Source organism: Aulonocara sp. 'chitande type north' Nkhata Bay, linkage group LG17, assembly GCF_057382095.1.
Source record: "Aulonocara sp. 'chitande type north' Nkhata Bay isolate Kocher_YH1m ecotype deep benthic linkage group LG17, A_spYH_male_GT1.1, whole genome shotgun sequence".
In the NCBI taxonomy this organism is placed as follows: domain Eukaryota; kingdom Metazoa; phylum Chordata; class Actinopteri; order Cichliformes; family Cichlidae; genus Aulonocara; species Aulonocara sp. 'chitande type north' Nkhata Bay.
In genome coordinates, this window is record NC_141360.1 from 38264791 (window position 1) to 38288049 (window position 23259).

Below are 23259 nucleotides of genomic sequence, written 5' to 3' on the forward strand. Positions count from 1 at the left end.
TTATACCCATGAAACTGCATTATCTTTCATTCATTAAAGAAATGAAAATTAGTGAGAAAGTAGCCAGTGTCTAAAAGAAAATGTTAAAAAACCTTCAGAGAGTATTGAAAACTATTGCTCAAGAGCACTTTTCAAAATTCCAAGTCTAGCTGCTTGGAGGTAAATAAATAGAAATGGGTGTGGCTGGAGATTTTCCACAGCACTGTAAATCCATCACTTTATTGTCATGGTTTAAACTAATCATGGTTGATTTAAATCAGATATATACTGAGGTATAAGATACACGGGGTAGTATGAAAATGGCATGCACTAACACTCACTTGACCCATTGATTTTAATAGGCAAACGTGTTCTACGTGAGAGCGAAAAGGAAAATCTCTTTGTTTCTATGTTGTCCTAGTAACTCGTGATCAGATTTCAGCCTGAGCAGTAACTAGAGCTCCTCCCAGGCCTCAGCAACAATCTAGATTGTGCTGCCCATTGTTACTGTGAGACGTTGCTTTTGTGGTATAACTACTTGAAAACCCACCAAATGACAAAGGACAAGAAACATTAAAGGTGTAATGATTTAATGATGACCAGAACGCCCACCCACTCAATTCTCGTATATGTTTACCTTTAGGCTTGTGTTTGTAGGTCAGTGCTTTTATTTAGTCACATCTATTGACTGATTGGCTGAGTGAGCACCAAAGGTTGAGTTGACTCACTGGACTTGAAAAGTGACTAAAAATAGCGATGTAAATGAGCAACAACAACTGTGCAACACAGAATGATATCCTTGTCTTTTTAGTAAAGAAACATGAACAACAAACTCCTCTGCTGCTACTCCTGCTGCTGTTAAAGTTTCTCTGGGCTAGACCACATTTTCCAATTTTGGTCAGTTGGAGTTGCCCAGCAATCAGCAGGAATTGACACTGTGATTGCACTGAGTGGTTTTCCCTGGTGTACCTGCACAGGTGGAAAATGGGGAATTGTTTACAGGGTAAGTCAACACTGCTTAGGTGGCCAAATGAATCAAGATAAAATTCAAGTCCTTGTTTATATGCAAACTGCTGGAGTGGAGGGCAGGGCTGAGATGCCAGGTGCCACTGTAGACAGATTGTGTGTTACTAAGCAACTGAGATCAGGCATAAACATTAGTATGGCAAAAAAGACAGAAAAGAATTATATGCCTAGTTAATTTCCTGCTATTAAAGTTGATATCGCTGAATATAGGCAAATATGAAAACCAAATAAGATTTTGAAATCTTTAATAATCTGTTTTAATTGACTGATTGACTGGAAGTCCCAACTACCCCCAAATTTTGGGTGGTGGCCAGTCCCCCACACCCTGGCATGGGTGATTATAAAGAATTCATAAACATGAATCTGAATCAGCATACTTTATTAATCCCTAAAGAAATAACTGAGGGTTACAGTTGCTCCAGTACAGTAACAGAAACAGACTAGATTATTTAACAATACAATATGTTAGATTTAAGAAATAGCACGATATATACAAATCACTCAATAATAAATATCAAGGATTGACAGAGGTGATTATAAATAAATATCAAGAAAATCAACAAGAATATTACAGAGTAGAAAAGAGCGTGTGTAAAAAGGGTGTAACTATTGCAGTGTTTACAGTGTGTTAGATGGAGTTGTACAGGGAGATGGCCACAGGCAGGAATGATTTCCTGCGTCATTCAGTGGTGCTTTTTGGTAATCTCAGTCTCCCACTAAACATGCTCTATGGCTAGCCAGCATGTCATGGAGTGGGCGGGAGGTATTATCCAACATTGTCTTTATCTTAGACAACATCTGCCTCTCCGACACCAGTTCCATCCCCACAACATTACTGGCCTTGCGGATATATAAATTAAGGACATTACTAATGCTCTGTTTTCATCTTAGCATTTAGAAGAGGTAACTGAATATGTGTGTCCTTTTCCAAGTAACCTATATTTCACAACAGCATAATATAATAGTGGAAATTATTTTTTTTGGCACATTTATATTTGTTTTAATATGGCCACCCCTAAAAAAAAAAAAAAAAAAAAAAAAAAATTCCGGAGGTGCCCCTGCCGTTCAGTCACACCCATCACCAAGAGGACAGTTGAAACCATTGTAAGACATTGCTCAACCTCACCATTATGTGTGCTATTGACGTCACCTGAGGCAGGGTGTGATTTGGGGTTTAAACACCCCAGGGTTGGGAATAGATTGCAGGTGCATTGAGGAGGATGAAACCTCCCATGCTGAAGTTCATCAGAAAACCACAAACGCACACAAAGTACCTATTCTTTGACTCCCCCACCCACTGGAGCACCAGTGGGTGGTGGGACCTTGGGGTGTTGAGGACCCTACACCACTGACAAAAACATTTTCCCTCTAAAGAAGAAGGGAAAGAAAAGGAACACATAAATGCAAAGAAAGCACTTAAAACATGCAGTTAACCTTAACTGGGCCTTCATTATATCAGCAAAGATGTCTCAACATAGGAGAGCCACCTCAACACGACAAGACTCAGGTGTACATCTGTGCCTTAAGGACAAAGGGCACTCTTTTGAGGACCCCAATGTTAACCTTTTGGACCAGGAAGACAGGATGGTTTCTATGAACAAATATTGTTTCTGTGAATGAATTTTCTCAAAATGAGGTGATGGCTTAGAAAACCAGGTATTAGCTACTTACAATGACTGACTCCTCCCTAGGCGTTTCAATCCCCATTCTTACCTTACCTCAGGTGACGTCAATAACTAATTTAATGGTGAGATTGGGCAATGTCTCTGTTACGTAAGGCCCAAAATGGCCTCCGTACAAGAAAGTAGTAGCTCTAATATTGACCAGTAACGAACCACCACACGCACACTGTAATGGGTTACACAAGATTTATTTGTTCTTTCTCCGGGTAAAACTACTGGCTGAAGACACAACTCTGGCCAGGAATCCAAGGCCCAAAGCCACCGCGGTCAGGGTTGTTAGCCTGGTTACAAACAGGGGAAAGGTGGTCACTTGGAAGAACAAGCAGCCAAAACGTATCAATCCTGCAGCTTCCTCAAAAAGGCTTGCCACCCACCTTTTCAGGCCTGACTTCGTTCGAGGCTGGGTCTCCACATCACATCCTGGGAGCTGGAACTTCCCCAAAACTGGTCCAGTTTCCTTGTCAGGGGCACAGAGAGTCTCCAGTCCAGTGTTTGTTTTCCTGCCTTCTAGCACATCCACTCACATCCCAATAAGAATGAGTCCTCCCTCCAACATCCTCAGTTTATTTTAAAAGCAAAACCAGGCCAGGTTAAAAATCTTTTCCATTAAAATGTGCACACTTCATCCTGGATCTTCGAGGCTTCCCTGCTTCACCAGTGTCCTACTAAAAAAAAAAACAACAACAACCCCTACTTTCTGTTTCCTCTCCCCTTTATAGAGAAGGGCTCCAATCATCCCCAATCAGCTGCTCCCTGTATTCAACTCCAAATAGCTGGCAGCTGGACTAGAGTAGAATCTCCACTCCCACATGGGTGTGGCCCACACCTCACATCAAACACAAAAAAACACCAAAGCATGCAATTAATACAAAACAAAATCTAAAGAAATGCCAACCCAAAAGCTTAGGGGGCGATTCTCTCCATCCTTTTCCACCATGCTATACTCTGTAACATCTCACAGAGGTTTCACCTGTCGACTGGCATGTCCTATGTCTGTTATCACACGGTAAATAAATAAATAGTGGGTTAACGACTCTCAGTAACAACTCCAAAGCAACTGACCCCACTAGGTGTTGTTGTAGAACTAAAGAACCAAAATATCTGCAAAAACCTCATGAAGTCCAGTTGTGTTTGCCTCTAAGATTGCCTTCCTGAGCCTGGTTCTGCAAAAGAGCTCTTCCTTTTAAAGGGCGTTCTTCCTTCCTACTACTGCCAACTCCTTGCTCAAAGTAGACTATTATGGTTATCTCTCTCACTTTATGAAGATTTCATCATTCAAAATTAAAGGATTTGAGATGAGTATTCATGCTGTCCTTATAATGTGACTTTCCCCACCGCACTTACAGGCTTTTTTTTTATTTATGTAAACTGGTGAACACCCGGGCTGTCTACAAACATCTCATCTGTTTTATTGGAATACAGTACTCAGTTCCTAGTAGTGGTTGTAAATCAATACTCAGTATTCCAGTAAATACTGGAAAAGTCCAATTGATGTGTGTGCATTGTCTTTGGCTGTGACTTAGATAAAGATCAGACTGTAAAAACGCAAGGCGTATCCATCGTGCTACGAATAAGACTTGACATAGCGATCACTATCTTAGTGACGGATACACTTTTAGTTTTTATTGAAAAGTTATAACGTTAGTACTGGTTGAGTGGCTTCATTAATACAGATATTTAAGCAGATTTACCCTCTCCTTGTCGGCCTAAATTAGTCGTCTCACTTTTAGCGTAAACGTTAAGCCCAGACGTGTCACGCAGAGGATTTCATTCAAGTAGATTGCGGATGTGACGGCAGTAGCGTGACGGTTTGCTCATGCAAAAGTGTACGCTTGTGTGTAACACCAGCGACCGCCGCCGCCGCAAAATAAAAATAATCAAAAAAGGTCGAGGATTTTGAGTGATGTATTTGATTGCTGTTCGTTTTTTATCTGGTAATTTGTTGTTGTTGTTGTTGTTTTTGCTTGCATTGCATCTCTGCCAATTAATTAACATGACTTGGTTTTTTTTCCATGAGCAGGATGTCATTTTTAAAAATTAAGCTCCGCCACCGGTGCGCGCTAAGTCTTTGAGCATGCGCTTCTTTTGGTCATTCGATTACCAGCATGCATCAGGAGAACATCTTTTTTCCCCTGGTGGGTGGGGCTTTTTGAGAGGCGTTGCCGCACAGCAAGGACTCAGGGATTATATACCCTGTGCTGGTCTTCGAGCAGTTTCATACATTGCGCATTTGGAAGCAGATAGGTGCACTGCAGTTTAAGAACAACAACAACAAAATAATAATAATAATATTTCAAGTATTTCAACAAATATCGACTCCGCTATGGCTAGCTACATCCATGTTCCCGACGAGGCTCCCGCTGTGCCCAAAATAGATGTGACAGTTGACGAGAACGACTACAGACCTGGTGCACTGAAACTGATGAAGGAGCTGAGACCAAGCTGGAGGCCGTTCGAGATCAAAATGAAGGTGCGGTTTATTTCATTACACGCACTTTCATTTCATGTGAAATATTTACTGATTTTTACCATAGCTTTTAATTCTCCCACATATCAAGTATTTATAACTTTACCGTTTAAAAAAAGGGACGTTAGCTATTAAGGAGTAAACCACTTAAAAACTGTTGCCGATGTTAAATATTTACTGGTGTCGTACATTAACTGTTAACGGTTAAACAGGTCGGATGACTTCATTTTTGTGAGTCGCCACCAAACCACCAAACCAGGAAATGAACGCAGTGAATAGTTGATCTTTAAATTTGTATGTCTTATTGTTTGTTTGGTTTTTTTCGTTACACGACACACGCAAAAAATGGAAAAAAAAAAAAAAAGAAAACCGAAAGAAAGAAAGAAATTGCAAGTGTACGTTTATGTAGGGACTGCGCTAAAGAACGATTGATTTGACTGCGCAGATGCGGGCTCATAATATCGCCGACGCTAAACTGTTCGCTAGATGTTCTTGTTGCAAGTAAATGTTCATGCTGCTTATTCTTCCCACACACCCTTATGCAGCACACACTTTTATATTGTCCTCACTCAGTGGATGCTGATGCTACGCTGTGTCAGGGTGTGACCGTCAAACCATATTAACCCGTGACACACATATCTGGCTATATTCGGAACACGTTTTAACCGAACTATTCCAGTTTGCAGTTCAAGACATCAGACAACTGCAGCTTTGTGTTTCAATGGCCTGCACTATTAAAAAGATGCTATGCATAATAAAGTGTCATGACGTGGATATTTTCAGTTTACTATATTTATGATTTCACGAATAAAAGGCAGTCGATTGTTTGTTTTTTAACAGAATGCGTTAACAGTAGTACAGTATTGAAGTATGTATTAAACGTAAGGTTCAGGAAGAAATACTGACTCGAAACGCAACATGACTGTGGGCTATTTACATAAGAGGCTTAATCTAATCTTATGAGAGTGCAAATTGATCTTCCAAAGTTTAACACTTTACGTTACCCTGCAGGATAACAGTGTGACATGTATACATTACAACTATAAACAGACACCCAGAAAGTGGTATTTTCCTTTCTGCGAACAAAGTGGAGGTGTTTGGTAAATAGTGAGAATGAAAGCTTGTCAGGGCGTCTGCTGTTCTTGCCTGTATTATTCATCAATGAGCTCAAAGTGGGGAGTCAGCAAATGCCAGCCATTGCTATCTAATGGAAAATAAAATTCCTGACAGTCCTGTCATTCTCCGTCAATCCTAGATGGAGTAAACAATTAGGGTTGGTATGCTGACCCTTCAACCTTTACAAAAGTGTTCAGAGATTGTAAAGCGAAAATCAGCCAAAATGACACAACCCAAATTTTTGTAGGATTCCGCTTTGTTTTGCAGTATTTTGCCACTTCTGACGCCTCTCAGAACTTATGTAACGCCAAAAAGGTGTGGGCTCTCAGGCTCAGAATTTAAATAGAATCATGTGGACAGTTCCACTTCCTCTAATTGTAGGTGTCAAGTTCAAATTTTGAAGAATGGGACAGATGAAATCCCACTGGTTAATCTGTCCTCTGCTCTTGTCTTCCCCTCTGCAGTTTTTCACAGATGGAATAACCAATAAACTGCTTGGCTGCTACGTGGGTGCAACCATGCAGGATGTGGTTCTGGTCCGTATTTATGGCAACAAAACAGAACTGCTGATCGATAGGGAAAATGAGGTGAAGGGTTTCAGAGTACTGCATGCACACTGCTGTGCCCCACGCCTTTACTGTACCTTCAACAATGGTCTGTGCTATGAATTTCTGCAAGGAACTGCACTGGAGCCTGAGCACATTCGCAGCCAGCCTGTTTTTAGGTAAAAAAAAAAAAAATCTTGCTATGCAAAATGGAGCTTCTACAGTGTCACTTGACTTTGGGTGTTGTATGCTCTACCACCTCACCGCCTACCTGTCTGAGGCTAAAAATAGATTCTGAACAGAGTTGTGCAATACCTGCACCAGTGTTTTGGTTGATTGTATCGGCACATTCTAGGCTCCAAATATTAGCCTTTTAGCTGGATGTAGCTTTTTTTTTTTTCTTCTTCCCTTTACAAAAATGACATGAACCATGTGATTGCATGGCTCTCAGTTACAGTCTATAACAACTTGCAGAAAGAGTATGAAGCAGTCAATTCCATTCAGTTAACTGGGAAAAGCCATAAAGACAGCAATTGACTACATCCCAGAAATCAGTTTTTGAGAACAGAATAAGTTCGTTTTCAGTTGTAAGGTTTTTAATTTTTCTTGAAATATACCACGAGTTTAAATAAGACACATTAAATGCTGTTAGCTTTAACTTTAATAACTTTTTGAAAGCAGGTTTCTTTTTTTTAAATAATTACTTACTGACAAGACTGCATAATCTGATCCATAATAAAGTTAAAGCAATTCCCCTCCTTTTATAGCCCATTTGTGTGTTGCTGCTTGCTGTTGTAGTTACAGTCTTCTTGTTTTCTACCTTGCAGGCTCATTGCTAGGCAGCTGGCCAGGTACCACGCCATACACGCCCATAATGGCTGGTTACCCCAGTCTGACCTGTGGCTGAAGATGGGCAAGTACTTTACTCTCATCCCCAAATCCTTCAAGGACCCTGAGCAGAATGCCAGGTGAGACCACATAGATCAGACTTAGTCTGCCAGATCTGTTAGAGAGCTGGTTAGTACTCAGGTTCTCATATGTCTCAAAGCCCAGTTGAGTTTCACTTCTACTGTCTAAAGAAGTGAAATGCATTTCATATATTGTTCAGCTCGCTTACACTATGTATATGTCCCTTTTTTCACACATGACTTCAATTGACTGCTTCATACAGGATCAAGAATCAAGAGTTGGCATTGTAAGAAAAGTGGTTATGTAATGTTTATTACTACTATTATGTTTAGGTTTTGGTATTTTTAAAGACTTTATTAAGTTCTGAAAATGAATTTGCCACGCCTTTTTATCAGCATGGCGTGATATGACCTCATAGCTTTATCTGTGAGTCACATGATCCCTCAGGTTTTAAAGACAAAACACAGGGATATTTATCAGGCGATCGTATCTGGGGAAGTACGTCAAGTCCTTTGCATAGTTTCAGGACATTTGTTTTGCATTCCCAAGAGACTATGCACGTCTTTCCCTAAGTTTTGCTACATCAATGACCAGCAACCTAGAATAGTAAAGTAGCTCATTTATGGCTTAAAAAAAGAGGGGCTGCGTAACATAAAAATGAGTTATGATTACAGTGTCTCCCTCACGTGCTTTTGCCGTTTTGTCTAACAGTAATAGCTGCCTTCAAATCTACTGGCACTTAAAATGAATCCAAAACAAACATTTGCTTTATATGCTGTTCCATGCAGGTCAAGCAAATATTAATACTGTAAGAAATACTATTAAGTTGAGTCAGAGTGTAAGAGGCGTGGCATCTCGAGTCTTGTTTACTGAAGTGTCGGAATGTTTAATGAGCACGGACACTGAATACTCTTCTTTCCAATTTCTTGCCACATTCTACAAGTAACAAAGAAAAGGAATTCATTTAACACGAGTCTTTTAAGAATCCAATCCAAACAGGAAGTACAGAGCAAAACTCTCTTCCAGTGAGTGTTGTGGGAACAGTGTCTATTTTCTGTTCCTGGTGTTCATGATTTGTGCTTACTGCAGTTTAAGCAGTGATGCCACTGATAAAAGGTTCTAATGTAACGCTATTAGTTGTAAAGATGCTCTTAATACAACAACTGATAGTTTTAATCTCTGATTTTTATTTCTTTTTTAATTCCTGTAGTGATACTTAGCCACCTTCTTTATTTGTTTTCTGCTCAGTTTCGTTTTGTCATTCTGGGCTTTACTGACAAGTGTGATATACGTATTTGCATTTAAATTAACAATACACTACAAAAATAGACTACTTGTACCTATTTGCACCTCATAAAGTGCCACATTTGATTTTCTTGCCTTCTAGTGCCTGTTGTTCTGTTCCTGTTTTCTCCCATACTTCTGTTTCTACCTCTACTTTCAGGTTCCCCATACTGACTTATCCATCTCCATCTCCCATTGAATACTGCTCAAAAAAGTAACGCTTTTCAATCAGAGTACAACATCAAGTCAGTTAAACTTCTGGGATGTTGATCTGGTCAGTTAAGTAGCAGAGGTGGCTGTTAAGCAGTCTCAGCTGCTTTGCTGTGAAAGAAATGAACAAAAGAGGGACTGACTGTTTTTGTTGTTTGTTTGTTTTCACTAGTTTTATGTTTGGCTAGGGTTAGCGTCACTACTGCTATCATGAGGTGATGCCTGGACCGTACAGGGGTTGCACAGGTAGTCCAACTCCTCCAGGATGGCACATTAATATGTGTCATTACCTGAAGGTTTGGTGTGTCTCTCAGCACCGTCTCAAGAGCATGAAGGAGATTCTGTGAGAGCTGGAGAGGGCCATAGAAAGTCCTTAACCCATCAGCAGGACTGGTATTCGCTCCTTTGTGGAAGTAGGAGCAGGATGAGCACTACCAGAACTCTACAAAAAAACCTGAGGTCCTAAAGTCCTTTAGTGGACTCTATGCTCACTGCCCAGCGCCGTGGAGCCCGACTGGCAATTGTATTAGAATACCAGAATTGGCTAGGCAGCAGCACCCTGAAAGCCATTAGGTAGCGAGACAAAGTCCTTGGACCTCACTCCAATAGATTAACTCTTTTGTTTTTAACGTGCTACCCAGTTCGTATCAGTATAGATATAAGCCCCCCCCTCCTCTAAATTGAGATCTGATCTGTGTCCTTTAATTTTTTTTTGAGCAGTCTATGAATAACTTTGTAACCAACTTGTAAACTCTCTGCCTCTTTCAGGTTGAGCAGGGAGGTTCCCAGCGCACGGAGCCTCAGAGAAGAGCTGTTGTGGCTCCAGCAGAGCTTGTCTGTGCTCGGCTCCCCCGTCGTTCTCTGCCACAACGACCTTCTCTGCAAAAACATCATCTATAACCAGAAGGAAGGTGAGTATGACGGGGTGTAGTCGCATACTTTTCTGTGTGACTGAGTGCGAACTACACTGCTCCCTGTACCCAGATATGATTGCATTAATTAGATGATTTCAACCCTAGTCACATGCTACACTCATTGTCAGTGTTTGCATTGGACGGTAGCTGTAGAATAAGAACGGTCAGACAAGACAATCTGTGAGTTTGGCTAAGGCTCTTGATTAAATCATTTCTCCAAAGTCATAGTTATAGTTTATTTATTTATATAGTACATTTAATTACAACAGGAACGTTGACCAAAGTGCTGTACAAGAATACAAAATACCTAGTAAAAAGTCATGGCTGTTAGGGTAAAAAGTTGTGCAAAGAGAAAAGCCTTGACTCATGGATTTATTCTGTTTTCTAAATTTGTCTAATCTGTCGTTCTAATTCTGTGTTGAAAATACAATTAGAAATGTTATCAGCTTGAAAAAGCAGCATCATTGCATCATGCTACATACATAGTCTGTGTTACTGGCAGCATATGTTTTTGGTGCTATGTTGCCATTTTTGTTGGTGTGAATGTGAAGCAAACAGTCTTCGGGTAAACTTACTTGTGCACTGAGCTACTGCAATTATACCAGCCTATGAATCCAGTGGATTTATGTATGTGGGAGGGGGGTTGTTTAAGAGCTGTCAGCCCCCTCGTCAGTGTGTGACGAGGGGCGAGACCCTTCTTACAGCTCCTTGTGTCTAGCCTTTCTCCCTCAGGAATAACAGCAGAGGCTGTGGCTGCCCCACCCTGCCCCAGGGAGGCAATGGAGAGAGACAGACCTCACACACGGTCGGCTCTGAGGGCCCTCGCATACTCTGCCCACTCCTCAGACTAATCTGGATGAGTTCATGGCAGCAGTAGGAGCCAACTATCTAAACTATCTTCCTGTCACCTTCCTTTTGCTACTTGGCCAACAGTTGTCCATCTGACAAACTATTGTTCCTACAGTACTGGTTATTACACACCCGTTTTTATAGGTGTCTTTGCTGTAAGTAACTCTGAGCACCACTCAAATGGCAAAATTTTAAAGCTGCTTTCTGCTTCTCTTCACAGTTTTTTTTTTTTTTTTTTTCTGTAAACTAACCCCATGATAAGATCCACACTGAATCCAGGTACAGCTAAAGGTCCATGTTTTGGGATTATTTCATGTGTAATATAGCACAGTGGATTTAAAATGAAGCCCTCAAATGTGGTTCAAGTCTAGACCAACTTTTGTTCATGAGAAATACAGTATGAGTTAAGGTGTTGTTGGCATTTACTACCTAGTTACTTCATTTTTAACAATACATTTCTCACAAATTGCTCTAATAGATGCTCCTAATTGCACTAAATGTGTGTTCATTGGCTGGTCATGTCAACAAATTCACTATTTTACTCTTGTGACTGAAAACAATTTAAAGAAAACCACTGAGACTTATTTGAAATGGGTAAAGAATTGTAGCAATTTTTGGAGGTCTGGCTTAAAAAGTCAAAAAATAACAATGTGTAAGTCATTCTTAGTAATTGTCTTTTCATGGGAATAGTTGACAGTAACAATAAAGAATATAATCTAACTTTCAATAAAAAGATATAACTATAAAGCTTGTGAAAAAACATTTTGCCAGGGCGCGCCTAAAAAAACTCCTGCATACAAATATATTTCTGAGAGAGTGTTGCCACTTATAGAACTTGAATAAAATCTGTGTTGCACATCAGGCGAAGGCTGAGCAAGGGAAAAGTTCTGGTGTCACCCGGCTTTGCATGACAATGCAACACTCTTAAATTCCTCCACACAGAAATGCAACATCGCCTGGAGCCTGTACTCTAAAGTTAATTTCTTGTATAGGCATGTAAAAGTTTGGGCACTCAATATGCATGTTTGTGGAATTGCAGAAGCATATTACAATCTTCAATAAGTACTGGATAAAAAGATCTAGTGTAATTGTATCTCCCTCAAACATCCAAACAGAACTAAACCACACGTACAAATGACAACTGTAATGGAATGACACCACAATAAACTCTGGGCCTTTCAGCTCCAAGCAAACTTTATTGTATTTCTGGCTGCGCCCACTCAGTTGTCTAAGGTGTCGTTTTTGTAAATGCAGTTGCTGTCTTATAGTGCACTTACACCCTTTTGTTGAGTTGGCATAAAAAGAAACTGAATGACTTCCATGCCACTTCCTGTCACTTCTGTTCAGCTGTAGCTGCTGACTTGAAACCACTTGTCTGCTAACGTGACAGCAGAAAAGCTACCACTTCCTGCATTGATAAACAAAAGAGCTGGAAGCGGTCATCTTTTTTTTTTGTTTTTTCTTGTTTTTTTTTTTGTTTTTTTTTTTAAGCTGTCGCACACTTATAACAAAGGCTGTATTACATTTTCCTGCTTGTTCCTGTCTCTCGGTCCCAGTCACAGGATCTTTTACTCTCCCCACTCCTCTAACTGTTGCTCAGATTTTTCTTTTTCAAAAAAACCAAATCTCTTGACTCTGGCCCAAAGCCCTGTAAGTCTGCAGCTCAGCAGCTAACAGCAAGCCTCTCAGAGCTACTTTGCAGAAGCAGTAGTGATGTTAGGCTATTGGATATTCAGCGGACCAATAGGAAGGGAGTGATGAAGGGGAGTGTTAAGTCAAGGGGTGGTGGTTAGGCTTGATGGAATGGGTGTGAAAGAATGGCTAAAAGACAACTGTGTCAGTGAGAGTGAGCATGTGTGAAAGATGTTTGCCCCAACCTTTTCATCTGCTGCACAGGGGGGCTATAGCCACTGCCCGGAGGTGTTCAGTTGTGTCCCGCTAGGACCCACACGCCGGCTGGTAACCCACCTCAAAGTGTCTTTCTTTGTAGTCCAGCACCAACTCAAAATCTAATGTTCCATACACTAGGGTAAAGAAGCTAGCTAAAGCCAAAAATAATTAGTAGAGTAGAGACATTTAATTAAAAGTACTGTTAAAAAAAAATCTGTATTTGTTAATGTCTCTGTAACAACTGGGCTTGTGAAAGTAAGTGTTTGCATTTTGACTTTGACTGGATGCTTCTCTCTTTGTTCATTGTCTGTGCAGTGAAATCACATTTTCAGCAACCTGCAGATGCACTCACGCAGCACCATATTCTTTGAATTTTACCTTCCATGCTCTTACATCAGATTCCAAATGACAGTAAATATAAGTGCATATATTTTGCAAACCTGGCCTGAAACTGGTGCCTACATTAGCGGCTGTGTGGGATTTTGTGTGTGCACTTATGGGCGTGTGTGTGTGACTCATACACATCACGAGAATTTGTCTGAAGCTCTCAGTTAAGCTGAGAGTTGTTGCTCCTGTTTGTCTTCAGCCATCATCACTGCTGGTGCGTAGTTTCTTAGAACTTGTAAGTTGACTTGTGCTTGTAAGTACGTGGAACTTGAACTTTCTGAGAGCATGGATCAAATAGTGTGGTTGCTGTACATTTGCTTTGGCTGCTCACCGGCTACTTATTTCACGTGTGTGAAATGTCTCTCTTCTTTGTATCTCTTTGTATTTTATTATCTTCCTCCTTTTGTTCCCTGTGCCCCGTTTTCCTTGTTTCTGTCTTCAAAGCATAACATTGACTTGGCCATTTTCCTTTTACTCTGTGTTTGTGTCCAAAACAAATGTTCTCTGAGAAGCAGGCTCTGCTCCTTTTCCTTTACCATTTGCACATGTTTCACGTATTACAGCATGCTCTGTACTCTTTGATTTCTGCTAATATGTTCCAGCTGCCTTAAGATTTATAACTCAGCTTTCAAATGAACACAGACATGCACATCTTGATGTTTGTTTCATCAAAATTGTCTGTTCCTCAACACTTCTGCTACATTCAAAATGCAAACTCTTACTCATCAGCCCTTAAAACTAGCTCAGTAACCGTGCCAGTCCAGTTAGGAAGTCAGAAAGATAGGAAATTACATGAAAAACCTTGACATTCTGAGTTATCAAAGGGAAATGCAACATAATCATTGTAATGTCTGCCTCCTCGTGTCTTTGTCTAAATGATGACGCTTCTGTTCCCAGGGAATGTAAAGTTCATTGACTACGAGTACACTGGGTACAATTACCAAGCCTATGACATTGGGAACCATTTCAATGAGTTTGCTGGTAAGTGTAACTCAAACCACTCACATATGTGAAAGTAATTTGTGTTTGCTGCTTTGCTATGGTATAGATGCACAATATTTACTATTATTTCTGTTTTATAGGCCTGAATGAAGTGGACTATAGTCACTACCCTGGGCGGGACTTTCAGCTTCAGTGGCTGCATTCTTATCTCGAAGCCTATAAGGAACACAAAGGCCAAGGTAGTGCAGTCACTGACAGAGAAGTGGAGAGCCTCTATGTCCAAGTCAACCAGTTTGCCCTGGTAAGTATTTGTAGTTGGTCCAGCGTCATCTACTCAATAATGGATGGATTGGTAGTTGGATGTGAGGTGAACACAACAGACACAGCCTGGCTTCAGTAAAATAATCATTTTAAGCCGAATGTTTGCACTGTTACAGTAAAGCTGCACCTGGTCTACAGTTTATCAGACCAAGCTGCATTTATTTTATTTTTTTATTTTAGCCTTTCTGGATTAAGTATTTGAGCTACCGTATCACCAGCTTACTATAAATCTGGTATATTAGTGTTACTGTGAGGGATTGGCCACAAAGGTGCACTTTATATTGTGTCTCTCATCAAATGTTGTTTATCACAAAACAAACTCTATTAAGAACTCCAACAGTATTCTAGTAATGGTGTCGATCACCCACATTTATTTTGTGTGACTAAACGCACATGTGCTTTGGAGAAAATAATAGGAACCGCCTGCAAAGCAAACTTGTCACTTGAAGTCTTGAACTAGTACAAATATTTACTCTGTAGTTTAAAAAGATAAAATAGTTACCTGAATAGACAAATGTTACTTCTGTATAATTCAGCCTTTCCCCCAAAATGGTCAAAAATAAAGCATTAACATTAGACATTGACCAAGTACAGTGCGGTCCTTAGGGCTTGTTCTGAATGATTCTCCACACTGTAAGCTGTTGGGTCAGAGTGGTGCATGTTATACAGATCACACAGACATAAACTACCTGCTCTGAATATGAGAGAAGGATGACTGACACACTCACTAATCTAGCCACCACATGGGTAACAATAACTAAAGATAACTTGCAGCCTTGGTGAGACAGATTCTGCCTTGTTTACTCTAAAGAGGAATAGAGGGCAGTGTGGAGGATGGGCAACTGAAACAATTGTATTTCTGTGTGAGCTGTTTGTAATTGCTGCCATAGGGCCTCTAGTTTTATACGTACTTGTGTGTGTCATGTTCGATAATTGGAAATGACATGTACTTTTAGACTGTGAGCACACGGTGAACCTTTCTCTCTCTGTCTCCTTTTTGCCAAGGCTTCTCATTTTTTCTGGGGTCTCTGGGCTCTGATTCAGGCCAGATTCTCCACCATCGACTTTGACTTCTTGGGGTAAGTTGCCATCTTTAAATAATCTAGCGAGCACACTTTTCTTTGAGCCGTTATATCTTGGTGTGGCAAGCACAATTTAGTAACTTAATCACGTTTAAGAACAAAATGTTAAGCATCCACATGGATATTTTAGGATGTTCTGTTATTTTTGCACTGGCATTTCGTGGTAACATGTCACGTACATATTTATCTCACTGCTGGCACTGCTGCTGTGTGTCTCTACTTTACAATCAGATATGCAGTCCTGCGGTTTAACCAGTATTTCAAGATGAAACCAGAAGCGGCTGCACTAAAATTACCAGAATAAAAGCCCGCACCTCCCTCATCATCATCTCCTCTTCGTCCTCAAACCTGCTCTGCACCTCACACGATGACCTCAGAGTGCCCTCTAGAGGTCCCTGTTGAGAAGAAGCCAGACTCTGAGTCCAGTTTAGTTTCTGAAGATCCCCTCTAAAGTCCACATCCATAAAGACTGAACGGGCAATGATAAACACTGTTAATCAGGATAAAGCCCATACTGTCAACATGGGTGTGTGAAGGACCAATTTTAAGATCCGCTATAATGTGAAGTCCACTTGGTTAAATTTATTTTCATTATCAATTCAGTTGATATTTGCATATCAGCTTATTGTATTTATAAGCAGCTCTTCAGATGGCTCAGCTCTGTCTAAGGCAGAGAAGAAGCATCATGTGAGCAAATACATGGCAACTACCAGCATTATTTTTTTTTTTTTGTCTTTCTTTAAAAGTTGTCCAGACATTAATCTGACTGCCTAGACACCTTCCTAATATCACATTCATGGGTAAACCCCCTCAGAACCAGCCAAGTCATAGACCACATTTATGACAACGGGCAAATAAAGCCTGCTTTATTTGCCAAGGAGCCAAGATAAATGGTAGAAAATGCTAACATGGAAAGGCCAGTCCTGTCTTTCAGTCCCATGTGATAGGAGCCACGCCACACCAAAAACACTTGAGGTCTGTCTTGTGATTCTTGTTTTCACCCCCACCCCCTACATTTCCTGTCCATGCATGGGTGGTGCCTAAGAATAGCCATGTAGTAAATGTTTTACTTTGTAAAGGTAGAAAAGGGGGTTTTAGGGGAGCAGCTTGTGTTTGCCTCTAAAATCTTCCTTAAATGAAATGGTTGTAGATCATTGAAAAGCCATTTGGTTTGACAGTAGTTCTCACTGTACTTCTAGTTTTGTTACTTTTGACACTTTTGTTAACTTAACACAAAGATACATTTTACTGTAATTTTTACATTCCGCACTTGTAGTACTAGATTGTAAAATTGGTGGATTTCACGTGGTAAGTTAGCAGCGTCCATCCTGATAGGGAAGGATTTGGAGTCTTCGTCAATATTATGAATCACTTTTGTCCTAAAGCTCCAAGGACTAAGCATTTTGTGAACACGTTCTCATTTAGAGGTGTGTGTGACGTGGCCTTGCTGGCTGTCAGATTTTTGAAGCAGAGTTGGCATTTATCATGTTAAATGATGGATGTTAAATGGTATGGAAAAGTGGAATTCTGGTAAAAGAAAGTCAAAATGATTATCTCAGGCTGCCAGTGGAACTTGAAGATAATTTTTAACAGCAATAACTATTGAAGTTGGTAAAGAACTCTTTAAACAAACTGTTTTTAAAAGAATCTTTTAGGAACTTTTATGAAAACTAAGAAAGCGTAGCTCTCGGTGATTTAACAAGCAGACACCAAAGTGCTGATCGCCGTAAACACTTGCAAGAAAAATGTTTAGAAGAACCTAAGCGTTTCAGATCCTTACACTGTTTAAATGTGACCATGACCCAGCAACTCTTGCAACTGGTTTTTGTTTAGTCCAAAACAAAATCACACGTTTGCAGAGCTCGGTGAAAGCAGTTATTGACACAAAGTTGTCCACTCATACTCATGCAGTTATAAATACATATAGAAGTGTCAGTCTGCCTTTGTGCCTTTTTTTTTTTTTAAGTCTTATTTTTCACTCAAAGCAATGAACTTAAGGATTATTACTCTTCTGTTTTTAATTAAGTGTTGCTTTTTTATGCTGGAGGATTAAGATGGATAGATAATAAAATTCTCCTGTTGGACCTAGGGTAAATTAGAAATTCTTGTCTTTTAACCTGTGACTTATAAACCCAACCATCTACTTGGTGGTAAAGGGTTTTTAATTTGCTGGTTTGGATTGTGCTGAGAGAACATTTCTAAAGGGTCTCTCGGAAAGTTGTTTGGAGTATTAAGATAGTAGACAAGACTAAGTGTACAAAAAATCCATCTGAATAATTAAACTGGATGAGTGCATTTTCACTGTATATCGAGTAATCTCTCTAGTCTTTTAACTTGAACCACTACATCTTAGAAATGCATTTATATTTAACATTATTGGAGGGGGAAAGGTTAAACTCTGGCCACTGTAGCATATGTTTATATGTATAACTAACGTAATGATAGCTTTTTTTTTTTCTCATGTGAATATGTGTACATAGAGGGAGGTTTTTTTTTTTCTAAGAAATGAATTAAGGTGGAAAAACTGCTCAATGTAAAGAGTTAAACTGGAAAAACTAAATATGCTTAAAAATAAAGTATATTTACATTTATGTCTGCTTTTGTCTTTTTTTTTCTCCCCCTGTGGCTTTAATATTGGACTGGGGGGGGGTATATAGCAGGTGTCACTGAATTTTCATTTAAAAGTTCATTTTAATTGAAATCTTACAATTTTGACCTTCCCCTTTCTTATGGGTCATATAGAGTGAAACAGCGCTGCTCTACAAACGGTAAGGGAATGTCAGTTAGCCAGACACACTGAGAAAATGCTGGAAAGGTTTTTTGTTTGTTTTTTTCCTGAAAAGTTGCTTCTCTTTATTTGGTCGTAACGTTTTCAGGGGGAGAAACATTTGGTCATTCATCCAAGTGACATCAAGCGCTAGCATTTCCAGCACCGGTAATCATTAATTTTGCAGTTTTAATCCCTACTTGCATTTTATTTGCCCCAAAAACAGTTATGTACAAAACGACGGCGAACAGGACAGGTCTGTACAAAGACAGACTTGACAAAAAGACAAAAAAGAAAAAAGTACGAGTTAAAAATCAAAGGAGTGAAAGAGTCAGACCCATACGAGCATACAGAGTGGAGTAAGGACGTTAGCGTGCTGCCCAACTTTCATCACGCACATATTTATTATTATATGGTCCTAAGTGTGAGTGCATACACTCAAAAAATGTTTAGTAACTTCAGATCCCTGCAACAAGCCCAGGTCCAGTTTACTTTGGTGATTTGGACTATTCCATTTCACAGCTGTTGTTACTTTTTTTTTTTTTTTTTTTTGGTCCCATTTGGATCTTTAGCCATCAGAATTGTTGTCTTAAGGCCAAGAAACATGCCAAGTGGATTTATTTTACCAAGTGGATCATCATGGCCTTGCCATATTGGTCCATTTGATTGACCTTTATTATAATTATGTATTTATTTTATTTTCAGTTGCTACAAATGGGACAGACATGACTGGGGGATAGGACAGGGAGAAAGAATGAAAGAAAGAGGGAGAGAAAGAAAACCAGAGGGGAGAAGAGACGGTGAGAAAGGGGAAAGAAAAACAAACAAACACCTGGATCACCTGTATGGAGAAAAAAAAAAAACAAGAGAAAGCAAACAAAAAAGCAACATAAATACAGCACCATCACAATAAACTAGCTAACAGTAGATACTAAATAATAAACGATATTGTGCAGCATGCGAGATAGACGGCGCACAATGTGCTTTGAGGCAGCAGCCAAGAAAGGTGTAGTCCGCGTCTGTGAACACCTGTGTGTACACCTGTGTGCACACCTGTGTGGATCAGCATGCTTGTATTCCAAAGGTTTCTCCATGTAACGATCTGCTAGGGAGTGTGGGGAGCCATAGCCCCGTCCCCCAGGGCACGAAGCAGGTATGGAGGAGATCCAGGCCCCAGACATCCAGAGGCCCCAGAGTACGAGGAGGACCACCAAAGGGGGGGGGGGGGAACCGTGCCACCCTCCTGGGAAGAGCTGAGTAGAGCCCCAAACGAGAGGTCACCCAGCAGCTACGGAGCAGAGGCCAGAGGGGGTTGCAGTGGCGTGCCCGCAGGCGTTCTTTCATGCTCTTAAATACCTCTCCATGGTGGTGTCTCACTCCCTTTTCACTTGTTGGTCTTAAGAGTGAGTGGAGCTTTAATCCATTAGTGTGTACTATGTAGTCCAGGCAACATAATTTCATGTTCATATATTTAAAGATAATATAATATTACTTTGACATTTCTTTTGTCTTGTGCAGAGGTGGAAAAAAATATTTGAAAGCTACTTAAGAGTTGACATAGAGATGTCCACAAGATGGCGACACAACCCACTAAAAGAAAGTAGTACCCACATAGCTCCTCCAGGCTGGCAGAAAGCTCACCACAGGGTACAGAAATAATCCCATTCAGCATTTATTATTTGTGATATTAATGCCTATTAGCATAGATTTCTATATTTAAAACAAAGGCATCTCAGTAATATGCCTTGTGTTGAACATCTACACTCAAATGTGCAGGAAAATAGTACATTTCTTTTTTCTTTTCTTTTTTTTTATGTCTTTTCCTGTCTGGAAGCACTTGCAATCAAATTTATGATCTGATTGCACTAGTGTGGCAAACACATTTCGCTTTTCCGAGATGTTTTCTATAAGTTCTCTATAGGCTCCTCTTGTTCAGGGTTTATCTGCTTATTTCCTCATTTCAATTTGTGTTATTTCAGTTATTACATTATATGTAGTATATTCTGTGACAATGTCTAAGGTAGGACAGACAGGAGAAAAGGGGGGGGGGGGGGCACAGTAAATAGAAATACACAGCGTATCGCCCACTGCCACATCTGTTAGAAGAAAACAAACATTCAACACCTGGAGTGCAAAAATTAAAAGCGCACAGGTGCATAAATTAACGATCTTCTTGTGGTGTGTGTGTATCTGTGTGTGAGATACACACGTGTGTGAGAGAGAAAGATGGAGTATGTTTGTGTCTTTGACATGAAATGTGGGTGGGAAGCTGCAATAACGCCACCTAGGAGCCAGAAGCAGACAGAGATGGATCCGGGAGAACCAGGCCATCCGAAGCCCCAAGAGTACTGAAGACCTCAGGCCACACATCTCAACGATATCTGCGTATCTGCGGGGCATGGAAAGATCAGGGTCCCAGTGTTCTAGGAACTCAAGAACCACACTGTTTGCATTTGGTCACTCACTTACCCACTAATGACACAGAGACACATATATCACACATGCACACACATTGACCCTCCCCTTTGAGGTGCCAGCAAGCAGATGCCCCCCGAATAAGCAGTGAACTGAGACGCTGCCAGAGCATCGCATCAAACCACCTGTAGACCTCCGTACCTGGCAGGGTGTGTGAAACAGGGGTGCAGGAAGATGCTGACCATCCCCACTAAGTAATAGAATTGATCAGTGGGGACCAGAGGGAAACAAATTCATCCAGTTAGTTTTGTGAGGAGGCAGACGTTCTCTCCAGATGGTTTGATCTAGAAGTAAATTTCTTTATTGAACAATACATAAAAATGTTTTTGGATTTCCAGTTCATGAGCATAGGCTTCTTAGCGATGCATAAGGCAGTATCTATTTCACATATGTCACCTATAATGCACAGCTTGGGTGAGGTTGGGATGCAATGACTAGACCATGTGGATAGGTAGGGTGTGCAGACCCATATAACATGCATATAGTTGTGAGCAGAGTTGTCTTTGCAATGGGTGCATGTATTTGAGTGTGTGAGACCCATTTGGAACAACCGTTCTCCTATATAGTTTGTTCTGTAGACAATTTTATATTGTAAGTTGTAAGTTGGGGATTTCATTTATTTTGAAGGTGTTCAGACAGTTTTGATCTGGACTGATGGAAAGATCTCGCTCCCAATTTATGGTTGGGAGGGGAAATAATTCATTAGTTTTAAATAAAAGTTAACTTTTTTTTGATCACCATTTGAGGGTACAAATATTTATTTATTTTACCCATGACTGATATTAATCTTTAATAGGGCTGTCAAAATTGAGAGCAAACAAAACAACTGCTATAATGCCCTCTGCTGTCTTAGTTTAATTGGTCACATGACTGCACCGTGTGACTAACATGCGTCATTGTTTTAGAAAGTCTCCGTTTTCGCTGTCCACACTGCGACGTGAAAGCACCGTTTTGAAATATATGCGTTTCGGGAGCGTTTTCAAAACGTTGCGTTTTCCATCAGCGAAAACGCCGTTTCAGTGTGGACAGGAGGCCAAAACGGAGAGAAAACGATGACGTAGCCTAAGTGAGATTGTAAGTAGTGTACTGGTGAAAAAAAGGTGTGATCCCTGACAGTTGGGTGATGTGAACGCCAAGCACCGCAAAGAGCGAAATCATCCATGTATTGTTTAAGAATATCTGCCATCAGTTCAAATAAACATAAGTGAACTTAAATCAACTGAAATTAAGTTCAACATGCACACAGCTACACTGATCAGGGGCCTGTTCTTCGTACCTCGCTAAGTAGGTTAGCCGGATTAGATTGTTGACGATTTCGCGTGATCCTGGATCAGTCGGTTCCCCGAAGCTCATCCGGGACTTGCTGTCATAGCAACAGAGCCGTAAGCGTAAACCTGCTCGGGAGCAGGTTTACTTTATGTAAACAGGATTAGATCGCGGCCACGCAGGTATATCCGCTTCATTTATACGAAAGCAACAGCGATATTTTTCCACTGTTTCACCATAAATAAATATTATCAATGTAACTAAAGATAATGCAGCACTTGATCCTTTTATTGATGTCACACAGATACATACAGGTCATTTCCTAAAAAGGGAAATGTACTATTAACATTCTATTACATGTATGTGATTATTACAGATGTAATTCATATTTCAGAGTAGTAATTGTAAATTACTTCGTGTAATCAAGATGAGAGACCACGGCTATAAAAGCGAAGGTGGATTTGGGAAGCCTGTCGCAGCCATGTCCTGTCCGTATACGCGACCAACCCATTGCGGAAGGTGCAAGATTGATAAGGAGAGTCCTCAGAATTCAGCGTATATTGCGGGACAGACAGGATCCTTTAGCTCAGCGCGACAGTGTGCTCATAGAGAGATATCGATATTCCCGTGAGGGTATTATTTACTTAACTAACTTGTTGACGAGGGTGTGCAGGACCACCACCTGTCTTTTTTTCCTCTGCCCTTTTCTTGGTTGCTGTTATGAACAAACTAACAGAGTATTACAGGCCAGTATTACCTTGCCAAGAGACGCAAAGCAATCTAAGAGATAAATATTACCATTCTGTAGAATACTCCTGTATTCCACTTTTACTTGTTCCCATGTTCTTGTGGGTCCTGTTGTGGCTCTAATGTGAAAGGGGATATAATATAACATATTATAATATAATATAATGCCATATGATATTGGACAATATAGTGTCATATGATAGATCTACCCTACCGCCTACTGGTGTTGGCCAGAGGGGCCGATGGCGCGATATGGCAGCCTGGCTACAACCGTAGCTGCCTCCACCAGTGTGTGAATGTGGGAGTGAATGAATAGTGGTATCGTAAAGCGCTTTGGGTGCCTTGGAAAGCGCTATATAAACCCAATCCATTATTATTATTATTATTAAATTACCTACGAG

The 23259-nt window shown here is 40.4% G+C and overlaps 1 protein-coding gene across 1 annotated transcript; it reads left to right on the forward strand.

The window, feature by feature from the left end:
- The first annotated feature begins 4825 nt into the window (after positions 1-4825).
- On the forward strand, positions 4826-18194 carry etnk1 (ethanolamine kinase 1). Its single transcript, XM_086270313.1, has 8 exons — positions 4826-5157; positions 6735-6994; positions 7643-7783; positions 9987-10129; positions 14156-14239; positions 14341-14501; positions 15527-15600; positions 15835-18194. Exons 1-8 carry the CDS (start codon positions 5011-5013, stop codon positions 15905-15907), a joined length of 1083 nt encoding a protein of 360 aa, XP_086126439.1. The 5' UTR covers positions 4826-5010; the 3' UTR covers positions 15908-18194.
- The last annotated feature ends 5065 nt before the right edge of the window (positions 18195-23259 follow it).

Coding starts and splice junctions, on each gene's coding strand:
- etnk1 (XM_086270313.1), top strand. CDS start 5,011: ATGGCTAGCTACATCCATGTTCCCGACGAGGCTCCCGCTGTGCCCAAA. Junction 5,158..6,734: donor CGTTCGAGATCAAAATGAAG/GTGCGGTTTATT, acceptor TCCCCTCTGCAG/TTTTTCACAGATGGAATAAC. Junction 6,995..7,642: donor CGCAGCCAGCCTGTTTTTAG/GTAAAAAAAAAA, acceptor TCTACCTTGCAG/GCTCATTGCTAGGCAGCTGG.